The 14,685-nt window shown below is 41.2% G+C and overlaps 1 protein-coding gene across 1 annotated transcript; it reads left to right on the top strand.

Annotated features, from left to right (window-relative positions):
- The first annotated feature begins 1,050 nt into the window (after positions 1-1,050).
- si:ch1073-13h15.3 (inactive all-trans-retinol 13,14-reductase) lies at positions 1,051-13,985 on the top strand. The gene is made up of 11 exons (XM_029765073.1): positions 1,051-1,311; positions 1,541-1,723; positions 8,835-9,076; positions 9,333-9,528; positions 9,770-9,967; positions 11,081-11,200; positions 11,348-11,486; positions 11,698-11,807; positions 11,919-12,085; positions 12,218-12,377; positions 12,811-13,985. Exons 1-11 carry the CDS (start codon positions 1,155-1,157, stop codon positions 12,975-12,977), a joined length of 1,839 nt encoding a protein of 612 aa, XP_029620933.1. The 5' UTR covers positions 1,051-1,154; the 3' UTR covers positions 12,978-13,985.
- The last annotated feature ends 700 nt before the right edge of the window (positions 13,986-14,685 follow it).

Here is a 14,685-nt window from a genome sequence, read left to right as displayed (position 1 = left end):
CATCGGCTGCATCTTGGAGCAGCCTCTAGGATAAGTTACATTGCGCCGGGGTCGTATTTTTGGTAATAATGCTGATGAGTTACCGCCGATCTGATATCCAAAAGTTATTTCCGGCTGTATGTAATAAAACAAAAAACGTTCCGTTCTGGACTAATGTAAAAAAGAACACACAAAAAAATGAAATATTGCAAAGTTGCTTAGAAGCTAGAAGCAGAGCTACCATATCTGCCAGCACCTACTATTTTATCTTAATTGAAACGTTGAATTCATTTGTGATTCATTTTTGATTTTGTGATGTACCTTCAGTTCTGGGTTTTGCTCTTGAAGAATAGAGCATTCCTTTCTAGCTTGCATGCAGGAAGCTTTTACCTAAGGTCATTTGCATGTCTAATGAAGGACAATGGTTTGTGTTGTCTCAGGAATGCTGCTCTCCAACCCACATTGTTTCACCTCTCTGGGTAGCAAAGGTTCTGTTGTGAGAACACCCTGTAGATCTGATATCTGAGTGGGAGTTAACTCAACAGTAGTGATATTGGTCAAAACTCTGATTTTGAATCCAAACAACTCAGATGTTATAACAGGCTCTTAGATTCATTGTCTCTTTCTGTTTGTTCCTGACCTACGCTGGTGAGATTCTCTCTTTCTCTCTCCACCCGAGGGACTCTTCCAGGCTATGACTTCTCTCTTCCTCTCTGATCATGCCTAGAGTAATGCCTTGCAATGCTTGTTAATGCTTTGTAACGTATGCCTTGCATGTGATTTTATTTGTTTTACAAAATAATTAAATACACTTGTTTTTAGAATTCCATTCTCAGACCTTTCTTGATAGCCAATTCCTGTAACTCAACTATGGTCTCTTGCATATTGCTAAATCATCTTTATGGTGTGGCGGTACAGCCCTGCTGCACCACAGGGTCTTTCACATCTTGATCTTTATTGTCAGTCATAGTCATAACAAGATCATGGAATGTTGCACAAACTAATTTGCTTATCACTTTCCATCTCAGACCTTTAGCACTTCCCTCAATAAAAGGGTCCTGTAAATGGTATATGTGTTTCAGAAACGTCAAGACTCTCTGCTGTCAACTCTCCTTCCTCCTGCCTTATTGACAGGCAGAGAATTCAGTGCTTGATTGCTCTGTGCAGTCTTCATCATGTGGTTATTGATATTCTTAGCCTGGTTGGTGATATGGGCTGGAGGGACGTACTGGTATCTTTTCGGCAAGCCAAGCCCTTTCTCTCTGGAGTCAGTGAGGCCTCTGGGACCCCGGGAATTTGACCAGAGGAAGAGGGACAAAGTCATCAAACAAGGTAAGGTAAAGCTCTGGGTTGATTATTTGACTATGACTGTGATTGTGGGAGCATTCTACTCAATCTCTGAGCGATAGAAGAGATATCATGTATGTATTGTCATCTAGGAACAAAGACAAGGAATGCCCCAATGAAAATGAAATTTAGATGCCTTACGTTTATGACCGTTAGAGGAAGATGGGTAATTTATGACAAACACTTTTGATCTTGAATTTGTTTTTCTGTCCAGGTTTCAGTGTTGACAAAGTGCCCCAGAACCTGGATGCCATAGTGATTGGTAGTGGCATTGGGGGTCTGACGGTGGCGGCCACGTTGGCCAAAGTGGGGAAGAAGGTCCTGGTCCTGGAACAACATGACCAGTCAGGAGGCTGCTGTCACACCTACGTAGAGAAAGGATTCGAATTTGATGTTGGTAAGACAGAGGTCTTGTTCATTTGTATTTGTATTTATTAAGGATTCCTGGGGTCCAGCAATATTAAGGCAGTTAGAGTGCATTCGGAAAGTATATAGACCCCTTGACTTTTTCCACATTTTGTTACGTTACAGCCTTATTCTAAAATGTATTAAATTCATATTTTTCCTCATCAATCTACACACAATACCCCATAATGACGAAAAAAAAGGTTTTTAGAAATGTTAGCAAATTTATTAAAAATAAAAAACTGAAAAATCAAATTTACATAAGTATTCAAACCCTTTACTCAGTACTTTGTTGAAGAACCTTTGGCAGCGATTACAGCCTTGAGTCTCCTTTGGTATGATGCTACAAGCTTGGCACACCTGTATTTTGGGACTTTTTCCCATTCTTCTTTGCAGATCCTCTCAAGATCTGTCAGATTGGATGGGGCGCATTGCTGCACAGCTATTTTCAGGTCTTTCCAGAGATGTTCGATCATGTTCAAGTTCGGGCTCTGACTAGGCCACTCAAGGACATTCTGAGACTTGTCCTGAAGCCCCTCCTGCATTGTCTTGGCTGTGTGCTTAGGGTCGTTGTCCTGTTGTAAGGTGAACCTTCGCCCCCAGTCTGAGGTGCTGCTCTAGAGCAGGTTTTCATCAAGGATCTCTTGATGAAATGTACTTTGCCCCGTTCATCTTTGCCTCGGTCCTGACTAGTTTCCCAGTCCCTGCCTCTGAAAAACATCCCCACAGCATGATGCTGCCACCACCATGCTTCCCCGTAGGGATGGTTCCAGGTTTCCTCCACACGTGAAACTTGGCATTCAGGCCAAAGAGTTCAATCTTGATTTCATCAGACCAGAGAATCTTGTTTCTCATGGTCTGAAAGTCTTTAGGTGCCTTTTGGCAAACTCCAAGTGGCTGTCATGTGCCTTTAACTGAGGAGTGGCTTCCGTCTGGCCACTCTACCATAAAGGCCTGATTGGTGGAGTGCTTCAGAGATGGTTGTCCTTCTGGAAGGTTCTCTCATCTCCACAGAGGAACTCTAGAGCTCTGTCGGAGTGACTATTGGGTTCTTGGTAACCTCCCTGACCAAGGCCCTTCTCTCCTGATTGCTCAGTTTGGCCGTGCAGCCAGCTCTAGGAAGAGTTGTGATGGTTCAAAACTTCTTCCATTTAAGAATGGAAGGCCAATGTGTTCTTGGGGAGGCCACTATGTTCTTGGGGACCTTCAATGCTGCAGAAATGTTTTGATACCCTTCCCCAGATCTGTGCCTCGAAACATTCCTGTCTCGGAGCTTTACAGACAATTCCTTCAACCTCATGGCTTGGTTTTTGCTCTGACATGCACTGTCAACTGTGGGAGCTTATATAGACGTGTGTGCCTTTCCAAATCATGTCCAATCAATTGAATTTACCACATGTGGACTCTGTCACGAACAGGCTCGAAGTTCGTAACAAAAGGGAGACAACGTGGAGATAAAGAATAACAAAATATATTTATTAACTGAAGTAAAGTAAATACAATTAACAATGATGTGTGTAATCAGTAGTGTAAGTGAGTGGTTGCGTGTATACATATGATAATGAGGGGTGTTGAAAGCTGCCAACGCAAACAAACAAAACATCCACAAAAATGCCACAACCTAAATCTGTAAGTGTGTCTGCATGGAGAGAGTCTCCTCATTGAATGGGGAAGAGGTGCATTTATCCTGGTGTGTCCCATTTCGCTGATGACCCTCCCAGCCCCGCCCACTGACATCCTATCTAGGAAAACAAGAGCAAAGAGAGAATTCGGCAGACAGAGTGGGAGGGTCGTCACAACTCCAATCAAGATGTAGAAACATCTCAAGGATGATCAATGGAAAACAGGGTGGAAAACAATGGCAAAGGGTCTGAATACTTATGTAAAGAAGTTATTTCTGTTTTTTATTTTTAATACATTTGAAAAACCTGTTTTCGCTTTGTCATTATGGGGTATTGTGGGTAGATTGCTGAGGGTTTTATTTATTTAATCCATTTTAGAATATGGTTGTAATGTAATAAAATGTGGAAAAAGTCAAGGGGTCTGAATACTTTCCGAAGGCACTGTATATACAATTTAAAATATTACATGACATTGCATTTCATAACACTTTTCACAACACATTAAGTGTGTTCCCTCAGGCCACTACTTTACTTTCAGAAATCTACAATACAAAATCCACGTGTACGTGTGAGTACAGTCTTATCATGTGTATGTGTGTCTGTGCCTGTGTGTGTCTTCACAGTCCCTGCTGTTCCATAAGGTGTATTTTTATCAGTTTTTAAAAATATGATTCTACTGCTTGCATCAGTTACCTGATGTGGAATAGAGTTCCATGTAGCCATGGCTCTATGTACAGTAGTACTGTACGCCTCCTATAGTCTTTTCTTGACTTGGGGATTGTGAAGAGACATTTCGTGGAATGTCTTGTGTGGTATGCATGCGTGTCCAAGCTGTGTGCTGGTAGTTTAAACAGACACCTCAGTGCATTCAGCAAGTCAACACAGACTTCTCCCCATCTTAGCTACTATTGTATCAACATGTTTTGACCATGACAATTCACAATCCAGGGTTACTCCAAGCAGTTTAGTCACCTCAACTAGCCTCAATTTCCACATTATTTATTACAAGATTTAGTTGAGGTTTAGGGGTTTAGTGAATGATTTGTCCCAAATACAATGCTTTTTTGCCACCCATTCTGAAACTAACTCCAGCTCTTTGCTAAGTGTTGCAGTGATTTAACTCGCTGTAGTAGCTGACAAGTATAGTGTTGAGTCATCCACATACATAGACACACTGGCTTTACTCAAAGCATGTCATTAGTAAAGACTGAAAAAAGAGAGGGCCTAGACAGCTGCCCTGGGGAATTTCTGATTCTACCTAGATTATGTTGGAGAGGCTTCCATTAAAGAACACCCTCTGTGTTTTGTTAGACAGGTAACTCTTTATCCACGATATAGCAGGGGGTGTAAAGCCATAACGCATACGTTTTTTCAATCAGCAGACTATGATTGATAATGTCAAAAGCTGGGTTTCTGTACAGCACTTTGAGATATCAGCTGATGTAAGAAGGGCTATATAAATAAATTTGATTTTGATTTGAAATTTGATTTGAAAAGCTGCACTGAAGTCTTAACAGGACAGCCCCCACAATAATTGTATCATCTATTTCTCTCAGCCAATCATCAGTCATTGTGTAAGTGCCGTGCTTGTTGAATGTCTTTCCCTATAAGCGTGCTGAAAGTCTGTTGTCAATTTGATTACAGTAAAATAACGCTGTATCTGGTCAAACACTATTTTTTCCAAAACTTTACTAAGGGTTGGTAACAGGCTGATTGTTCAGCTATTTGAGCCAGTAAAGGCGGCTTTACTATTCTTGGGTAGCAGAATTACTTTTGCTTCCCTCCAGGCCTGAGGGCACAGACTTTCTAGTAGGCTTAGATTGAAGATATGGCAATATTGTCCTCAGTAATCTTCCATCCAAGTTGTCGGACCCCGGTGGCTTGTCATTGTTGATAGATAACAATACTTTTTTCGCCTCTTCCACACTCACTTTATGGAATTACAATGCTTGCCTTTCATAATGTTATCAGTTATACTTGATTGAGTAGTGTCAGCATTTGTTGTTAGCATGTCATGCCTAAGTTTGCTAATCTTGCCAATTAAAGAAATGGTTAAAGTAATTGGCAATATCAGAAGGTTTTGTGATGAATGAGCCATCTGACTCAATGAGTTTGAGTTTGCTTTTTTGCCCAAATCTTCATTTAAGGTGCTCCAAAGCTTTTTCCTATAATTTTTTATGTAATTTATCTTTGTTTCATAGTATAGTTTCTTCTTCTTTTTATTCAGTTTAGTCACATGATTTCTCAAATTACAGTACATTTGCTAATCGGTTGTGCAGCCAGACTTATTTGCCATTCCTGTTGTCTCATCCCTCTCAACCATAAAATGGTTCAATTCCTCATCAATCCACTGGGATTTAACAGTTTTACAGTAATTTTCTTAATGGGTACAAGCTTATTAGTAACTGAAATAAGTAATTTCATGAATGTGTCAAGGGCAGTTTCTGGTTGTCATCATTACAAACCACAGACCAACAAGTATCCTTAACATCAACAAGATAGGAATCCCTACAAAACATATGTTTGACCTCTTATACACTATATTAGGCCCAGCCTTTGGAACTTTGGTTTTCCTAAATATGGCTACTATATTGTGATCACTAAATCTGATGGATTTGGATACTGCTTTAAAGCAAATTTCTGCTACATTAATAAATATGTGATCAATTTATGTTGTTGATTTCATTATGATCCTATTTGTAACTACCCTGGTAGGTTAACTGATAACCTGAACCAAGTTTCAGACACTGGTTATAGTTTGAAGCTTTTTTTTGAGTGGGCAGCTTGATGAAAGCCAGTCAATATTTAAATCACCCAGAAAATATACCTCTCTGTTGATATCACATACATTATCAAGCATTTCACAGATGTTATCCAGATACTGACTGTTAGCACGTGGTGGTCTATAGCAGCTTCCCACAACAATGGGCTTTAGGTGAGCTTTTACTTTAACAGTATTTAACATGAGATCCTCTCGAAGCTTTACAGGAATGTGGTTATAAATATAAACAGCAACACCTCCACCATTGGTTTTTCTGTAAATGTTATAACCATGTATTGCTACCACTGTATCTTCAAATGTATTATCTAAGTGAGTTTCAGAGATTGTCAGAATAGGAATGTCATCTGTTACTAGCAAATTATTGATTTCATGAACCTTGTTTCTTAAGCTACATATGTTAACGTGGGGCTATTTTTAGCACTTTTTTAGGATGCTTGATTGTTTTCATTGCTTTACTGGGAAGCTTAGCAGGAGTAGACATGCTCATGTTATTTATGTTAGTGCAGGGTGAGCTGCACACAGTGGACTTCCTACTAGGGCACACTGCCTCAGTGCTAACAGTATAACTCTTGTTCATAGGCACATGATTACTGCATACAATAGCTGTAGGATCAGCAGAGGCATTCAGGGCAGTTAGATTACACTGCGTGCACAATTATTAGGCAAGTGAGTATTCTGATCTTATCATTGTTTCTATTCACATTTTTGAACTCCAAACCATACAACCTTGAATGCTTATTGGATTTAATCATTTTTCAGGTGATATGTATTTGTGTAATGAGGGAGGGTGTGGCGAAAGTGAATAACACCTTATATCAAGGTGTGCATAATTATTAGGCAGCCTCATTACCTCAGGTAAAATGGGCCAAAAAAGAAATTTAACTGACACTGTCAAACTACCAGGAACCCATTATCCTCCAGTGCCACCGTATTCCAGAACTGCAACCTACCTGGAGTGTTCAGAAGTACAAGGTGTCAAGTGCTCAGAGACATGGCCAAGGTCAAGAAGACTGAAACAAGACCACCACTGAATAAGATTCACAAGTTGAAGCGTCAAATTGGGCAAAGAAATACCTGAAGACAGATTTTTCAAAGGTTTTATGGACAGATGAAATTAAAGTGACTATTGATGGACCAAATGGATGGGCCCGTGGCTGGATCAGTAATGGACACAGGGCACCACTTTGAGTCGGGTGCCAGCAAGGTGAAGGAGGGGTACTGGTATGGGCTGCTATCATTGAGGATGAGGTAGTTGGACCTTTTCGGGTTGAAGATGGACTGAAATTCAACTCCCAAACCTACTGCCAGTTTCTGGAAGATTCTTTCGTCAAACAGTGGTACAGGAAGAAGTCCTCAGCATTCTAGAAGGCCATCATCTTTATGCAGGACAATGCTCCATCACATGCATCCAAGTACTCCACTGCTTGGCTAGCCAGCAAGGGCCTCAAAGATGCCTGAATAATGACCTGGCCCCCTTCCTCACCTGACTTAAATCCTATTGAGAACTTGTGGGCCCTTCTCAAACGTGAGATTTACAGTGATGGAAGACAATACATCTTTTTGAACAGCATTTGGGAGGCTGTGGTTGCTGCTTCAGCGAAAATTGATCGTGAACAGATCAAGAAACTGACAGACTCCATGGATGGAAGGCTCATGGCAGTTATTGAAAATAAGGGTGGCTATATTGGTCACTGAATATTTTTGAAAGGCCAAAAATGTTATATAATTGTCATTTTGTGTTACTTATCTGTTACACTTACTCTAAAAATTGAGAATAAACAAGTGAGTTGAGAGAAATTATTTTTGTAATTTAGTTGCCTAATAATTCTGCACACTAATAGTTGCCTAATAATTGTGCACACTTATATATTTCCCTGAGAAAGACAAAACTCACTTTTCCTATGTTAAACATGCAGGTTTGAGGTTCAATAAAATTTTGTATTGACTGAGAGCATTGTGTTTGTTCAACAATAAAATTAATCCCGAGGAATACAATTTGCCTAATAATTGTGCACGCAGTGTAGTTTACTTACATTACTTACATTTTGTCTACCAACGCTCATGGGATAAAGTACATTTGCTGAATCATTATGACAACTCAGCGACACAATGGTAGGGATTAACCAAGCTGGGCTTGGGTCATTGTTTTGGCATTCTCACACTGATAACTTGTATTCAATAGACTACATGTCATAGAATGTTTACTATGACATATTCCAAGTATTCAATGTATCATGCATTGCTTTGGAGTGAACACATTTGAAATGAGCACAAATGCCATCTAAATGTAATTAATTCACAAACAAGAAGCTGTGTTGAGAATAAGGGCCTGCTTCTTTCTCTAAAAGCTAGATGGGCAAGTGGCAAAGTCAAAATTGGCTATGTCATGAAAATGTACATTGGTCATAATTTAAGGTTAGGATTAGGCTCATGTTTGCTTAGCAATGTGATTAAGGTAAGGTTTAGGTTTAAAATCTTTAAGAAGATTAATTGTAGAAATAGGCGGGTTTATGTTTTAGCCACTTGCCCAGATAGTGATGGAAGACACTAGCGTTGCACGGGGGTCTCCTGTGTGCCTCCACGGTCCTGGACCACTTTGTGACCTGATGTGACCTGGCTTTGTGACCTGATGTGACCTGGCTTTGTGACCTGATGTAACATCTTATTGAAGCATGATTTATCCCCATTGTCCCATCCAGGTCTCCACTTCATCGGCCAGCTCCATGAGAACAGTCTGCTGCGTATTGTCTTCGACCAGATCACCGAGGGCCAGTTGGAGTTTGTGGAGCTGGACCAGCACTTTGACACCATCCAGATCGGCGAGGGAGAGGACAAACGCGAGTACACCATCTTCTCTGGCAAGACAGAGATGGAGGCTCACCTGAAAAATCAGTTTCCAGACGACGTCACTGCCATTGAAACTTTTTTCAATATCATGAAGGTACTTTCTTTTTTTCAGTTCAGGGGTTTTGTTGGTAATGAGAACACTGAAGTGATCAAATGAGTATCAACAGTATGGTAGTCACCTCAACCCATCACCTAGCGACCTCATCAAGAGATTTGGATCTCTTGGTGTAACAGCTGAGGCGTTTGGTTGACAGTCCCAAGGTCTTAGGTTCAAGCCCTGGTTGGGACTACCCTCTCTTCACTACAGTATAATAACTTTTTACCTCAAATGTCCTTTAATATCATGCCAGGTGTCAGCCAAGAAGACTCACTATCTGGCCTCTCTGAAGCTGATCCCCCAGTGGCTGGCTCTGTTCTTGCTGAAGTCCGGCATCACAAACCTCTGCTCCTCCATCTTTACCCTCTCTGGTACTGGAGCTACAGACCTGGTGAGCACTTTGACCACCAACAAGGACCTTCACGTCATCTTCAGTTACCTCTTCTACGGTACTTGGTCTTAACGTTCTAGATTCTATTGTATTGTATTCTATACTAAACTATACTATTCCATTCCATTCTACTATTTCAGTATTATTCTATATATTCAGAATGATATTCTATGCCTGGAAAGAGCCCAAGACAAAATGAGCCACAACTGGACTATGGCAACCAGGGAATATCTGTCATAATTCATGAAATAGAACTGAGGTAGCTAATAGTTTATTTTCTGTTCTCCCCCCCCCCCCAGGTGTCCCCCCCAAGGATTCCAGTGTTATGATCAATGCTCTTCTGTTGCACCACTACAAGAGAGGGGCGTACTACCCTAAAGGAGGAGCCAGTGAGATCTCCTACCACATCATCCCTGTCATCCAGAAGTCTGGAGGCAACGTCCTAGTCAGAGCACCTGTCACTCAGATCCTGGTCAACAATGACGGGGCAGCATATGGTGAGAATACAGATATTGTCCATATCCGTTTCACAATGGACAAGTTTTAATACTCACCACTGCATCAAAAGGTTGGATGGTCCTCATTGAAGTCTTGTAGATCACTTCATTACTTCCTTTCAGTTTACAAAGCTCTACTACACAAGTTTCCAACTGACTTAACTTCATTGCTGAAGTATAAAAGAATGAGCTACCAAACCCACTTGCAGGGTTGGTTAACTCTTGAGGTCCCTCTGGTCTTGACCAATTTAGGTAAATTCTCCTTTAGTTTTAGTGCCCCCCACCTGCAAAATTCCTTGCATCTTGATTCCTTGGTGCCACTAGGGAAGTTTAGGACTCTGGTGTTAAATGAATTAATTGAGGATTGCAGTTGTTTTGATTGATTGTAATGGTTTATTTGTTGAAATTGTAGTATTGTAATTCTACCTTGTAGGTTTTTTATTCTTGTTTTATTTGGAATGTTCACTTTCTTGATTGTAAATATGTTTGTACTTAGGGCACCATTGTGAATGATACTCTGGTCTCAATTGGGCTCCCCTAAAAAAATAAAAGTAAAAAAATATATATTTTTCCTTTATTTAACTAGGCAATTCAGTTAAGAAAAAATTATTATTTACAATGACGGCCTACAGCGGCCAAACCCGGATGACGTTGGGCCAATTGTGCACCACCCTATGGGACACCCAATCACAGCCGGTTGTGATACAGCCTGGAATTGAACCAGGGTGTCTGTACTAACGCCTCAAGCACTGAGATGCAGTGCCTTAGACCGTTGATCCACTCGGCTGACAATCACGATATGGTCCATATCCGTTTCACAATGGACAAACAGAGTCCTACTGTATTGATTCAGTCCCTGAAACATAGGACAGATGTGAAAACTCTATAATAACAGCCCAAAGACAAATGACATGCACATTCCACACAGTCTCCCCTTGTTGTGCTGAGAGAGTAAGTGTCCCATCGCTTATTTCCGCATGCAAGAATTACGAAGACTTAAAGAAGCTTGTCCTATTTCTAATCACAAAATATATTTCCATGAGGAGATCATGTTGATATTTCAAAGACATACAATGTCTTTCTGAGTCTTCTCCTGTTTGTTTCCATTGCCAGGTGTAAAGGTGAGAACGAGACAGGAGGAGGTGGAGGTACATGCTCCTGTGATCATCTCCAACTGTGGTGTGTTCACCACCTTCCAGAAATTACTGCCCCCTGAGACCCAGACCAAGCCAGGTGAGTTACACTGACAAACAGTATGTAGGATTTCAATCAGTTGATTGATTGATTGATCAGTCGATATGAGTTGCCTTATGATGTTCTATCTTACTACTGTAAAGTCTTGCTATGGGTTGATGGTAAGACACTTTTTTTTGCTAACAGACATCCAGGAACGTTTGGACATGATGAAACATGGCAGAGGATCATTATTGGTCTTCTCTGGCTTTGATGGAACCCAAGAGGAGCTGGGTATTGTCTCCACCAACTTCTGGCTCTTCAAAAATAATGATATGGATGGCTCGTAAGTACCAGGCACCGAATCCTCTTTCAAAATTGAAATGAGATGATTTCGCCCTCTGTACTCACAAGGTGGCGCTGCTACATAAACAATGAGTAACAGCAGTTACTATGGCATCCCCACATAGCCTACAGTCGTATATGGAGATTAGTTTCATTGATGCAGCATCACTCCAGCATTCTTCAGATGTTTACAGCCTTGTTGTTTTGTGTAGAATGGAAGGGTTCTTTGCCATGAGTAAAGAGGATGCACCTGATAACATCCCTATGATGTTCATCACCTTCCCCTCTGCCAAAGATCCTACAGCCAAGACGAGACACCCAGGTAGGATAATGTACCAATGAACATCGAAGATAATGTAGCGAAGTGTGTGTACTTCTTTGTGCCACAAATACGCTGCAGATGTGTCGGATGTATACCATGTTACATTTCCAGGGAAATCCTGCATGACGATATTGACCATGGTGAAATACGAGTGGTTTGAGGAATGGGCAGATACCTCAGTAAGGAAAAGGGGAGATGACTACACCAACTACAAAATGAAATTCGCAAACAATCTCTTTGACTGGGCATGCACCCTATTCCCCAAGCTGAGGGAAAAGGTATGAAGAAAGGTTTTTCAATTAACATATGGTAGTGTATATTGTCTCTCTCTCTGTGTCTGTCTGTGTTTGGGTTTTTTAGAGGTTAATCCATGTTAATTGATAACGTCTCTATGCTCTGTTTGTTTCCAGTTGGTGTTCCAGGATGTTGCGACCCCCCTGACTAACATGCACTACCTGGGAGCCCAGCGCGGGGCCATGTACTCTGCTGAGCACAACCTGGACCGCTTCCATGCTGAGGCTGTGGCCAGGAACCGCTGCTCCACCCCTGTCAAAAACCTCTTCATCTCAGGTAACACTCCTGGAACTTCTCCTCGAATGCTTCTCCGTCAAGGTTAAATCATTTATAAAGTGAGACAAAATGTGCATTAGCCGCAAAAGTCTATTTTGTATGAGCTATATAGTCACATTTTGTGAAGAATATTTACAGTTACAAACTTTTGTTCGATTTTTTTTAAAATGTACTGGGTGGCAGATAGCCTACTGGTTTAGAGCATTGGGCCAGTAACTGAAAGGTCGCTGGTTTGAATCTCCAAGCTGACTAGGTAGAAAAAATATGTTGATGTGCCATTGAGCAAGGCACTTAATCACAATTGCGCCTGTAAGTCGCTCTGGATAAGAGCGTCTGCTAAATTATGTTAATGTGGTATATGTGAGGGAGCTTGCATGTCTTTAGGCCATCTTTGCCTTATCTTATATGGTTTGTGTGGATGTACCTTTTCCAGGGCAGGATGTGTTCAGCTGTGGGATAGCAGGAGCATTGCACGGGGGTCTCCTGTGTGCCTCCACGGTCCTGGACCACATCGTCTACATCGACCTACTCTTCCTCAAGAAGAAGCTGAAGAAGCAGAAAGCCAGAAAGATGGCCAGGCTGGTTAAGAAGCTCGAGTGAGGAGACTGCACTCCATTTCTACGCTCCGGAGCGAAGTCTCCCCTATAATTGAACTTTCCCCTCCCCCCAATAGTAACCTAAATCATTAGTTGGGACAATTTAAAACTGACTCAAGATCAGCGTCTAGGGCCAGCTTCACCCTACACACTACTTCTACAGTAAGGTAGGCTATGCAGGGTCGAAAAAGAAGAAACCGTTAACATCCGGTTTTCAGGGATACAGCATCTTCAACATAGCTTCCATTTCCTCTAAACACTGCATGTAGGGACCACAGGAGGTTGGTGGCACCTTAATTGGGGAGGACGGGCTCGTGGTAATGGCTGGAGTGCAATAGGTGGAATGGTATCAAACACAACAAACACATGGATTCCATGTGTTTGATGCCATCACATGCGCTCCGTTCCAGCCATTATTGTGAGCCGTCCTCCCCTCAGCAGCCTCCACTGGTAGGGACTGCTCAAGAGGTTATTTTACGCCTGCAAGTTTTAACAGTAAGGCTGCTCTCTACTTCCTCCGCAGGACTAAGTCTGAACTGCAGGTTTCATTCTGATACTATGACATCATGACAAGCTGAGGAGATGGAATCCCAACAAACCATTTCTGGTTACCTCTTCATTCCTAGAACATTAGTATGAATGTTCTGAGAGGGGTAAAATGGTTAACACTTTTGGTTAAAACATTTGACAGAGTTTCCCAGGGATATATACATATTGTATGTCATTTTACAATTACAGATTGATTTGTAAATACAGAATCTGCCAATGGAAAGTAATCCTTGAATATGTATGCACCACTTACACTGTGTCAAAGTTTTAAATGTTTTAATGTGAATCATTTAATATTGTATTATTGTAAACATGTAACATGGTCAGACCAGGTGCCACGATAAAGTGACTAAGGGGACAGTTGAAATCGGTTATCGGGCACAATTTTGGGGTTCTTGCATTGGAATTATATTGAATTCTGCTTATATCAGGTTATACCACAATAAACAGTTCAAAACCGACACTCTGAGTTCAGAGTGCTTTTGAAGTGACAGGTTGGCGCGAAATCTGTGGCCTATCTCAGCTGTGCTGTATCAGCACAATGGACAGCGCCCTAACACACTAAAGCAAGGCCGTTTTGGTAATGAATATAGGCTACAAGATAGACAGGGTAATTCACCTATTACAAACAGCCTATGTGAATGCAGTCTTACACACCTCTGTCTTAACAAAATAATGCTAACTAAATGCTGAAAGTAGTAGCTTAGTTATTCATGCATGCAAGCAAAAACACTGAACAGCAGTTTGGCTTAGAATACCGACACAACTGCGAATGCGAACGAATGAATGAGAACTGAACAAAACAGCGGTACCAAGTAGTAGGTCTAGAAAACGAAATATCAGATCGATAAAAGAATGACACAATCTAGATTTAGGTTAGTTACATTAACAGTAAACAAAAGGCTAAATGGAGATCTAAATAACCAAAACCTAGCCTACAACCTACTACAGTTAGATGCAGACATGCACATCTGTCTTGCCAAATAAATAGGCCTATAGGCCAGCTTCAAACATAGAAAATCATGCCGATCATGAGTTTAGCAGCACCTTGTGAAATGGCACAATACACTTCAGTGAATCAAATTTGACCCACATAATCAATTAAACAATGCCAGCCTACCATAAACACGTTTCCAATACTACAGTTCCATTTACAACCATGA

This window comes from Salmo trutta, chromosome 10 (genome assembly GCF_901001165.1).
Source record: "Salmo trutta chromosome 10, fSalTru1.1, whole genome shotgun sequence".
NCBI lineage: Eukaryota > Metazoa > Chordata > Actinopteri > Salmoniformes > Salmonidae > Salmo > Salmo trutta.
The sequence above is the reverse complement of the archived record's forward strand: the minus strand, read 5'-3'. Positions and strand labels throughout refer to the sequence as shown.

Excerpts from the sequence above, each read along its gene's own strand:
- si:ch1073-13h15.3 (XM_029765073.1), top strand. The coding sequence starts at position 1,155 with ATGTGGTTATTGATATTCTTAGCCTGGTTGGTGATATGGGCTGGAGGG. Across the intron at positions 1,724-8,834 it reads AGGATTCGAATTTGATGTTG|GTCTCCACTTCATCGGCCAG; the intron begins GTAAGACAGAGG and ends TGTCCCATCCAG. Across the intron at positions 11,487-11,697 it reads AATAATGATATGGATGGCTC|AATGGAAGGGTTCTTTGCCA; the intron begins GTAAGTACCAGG and ends TGTTTTGTGTAG.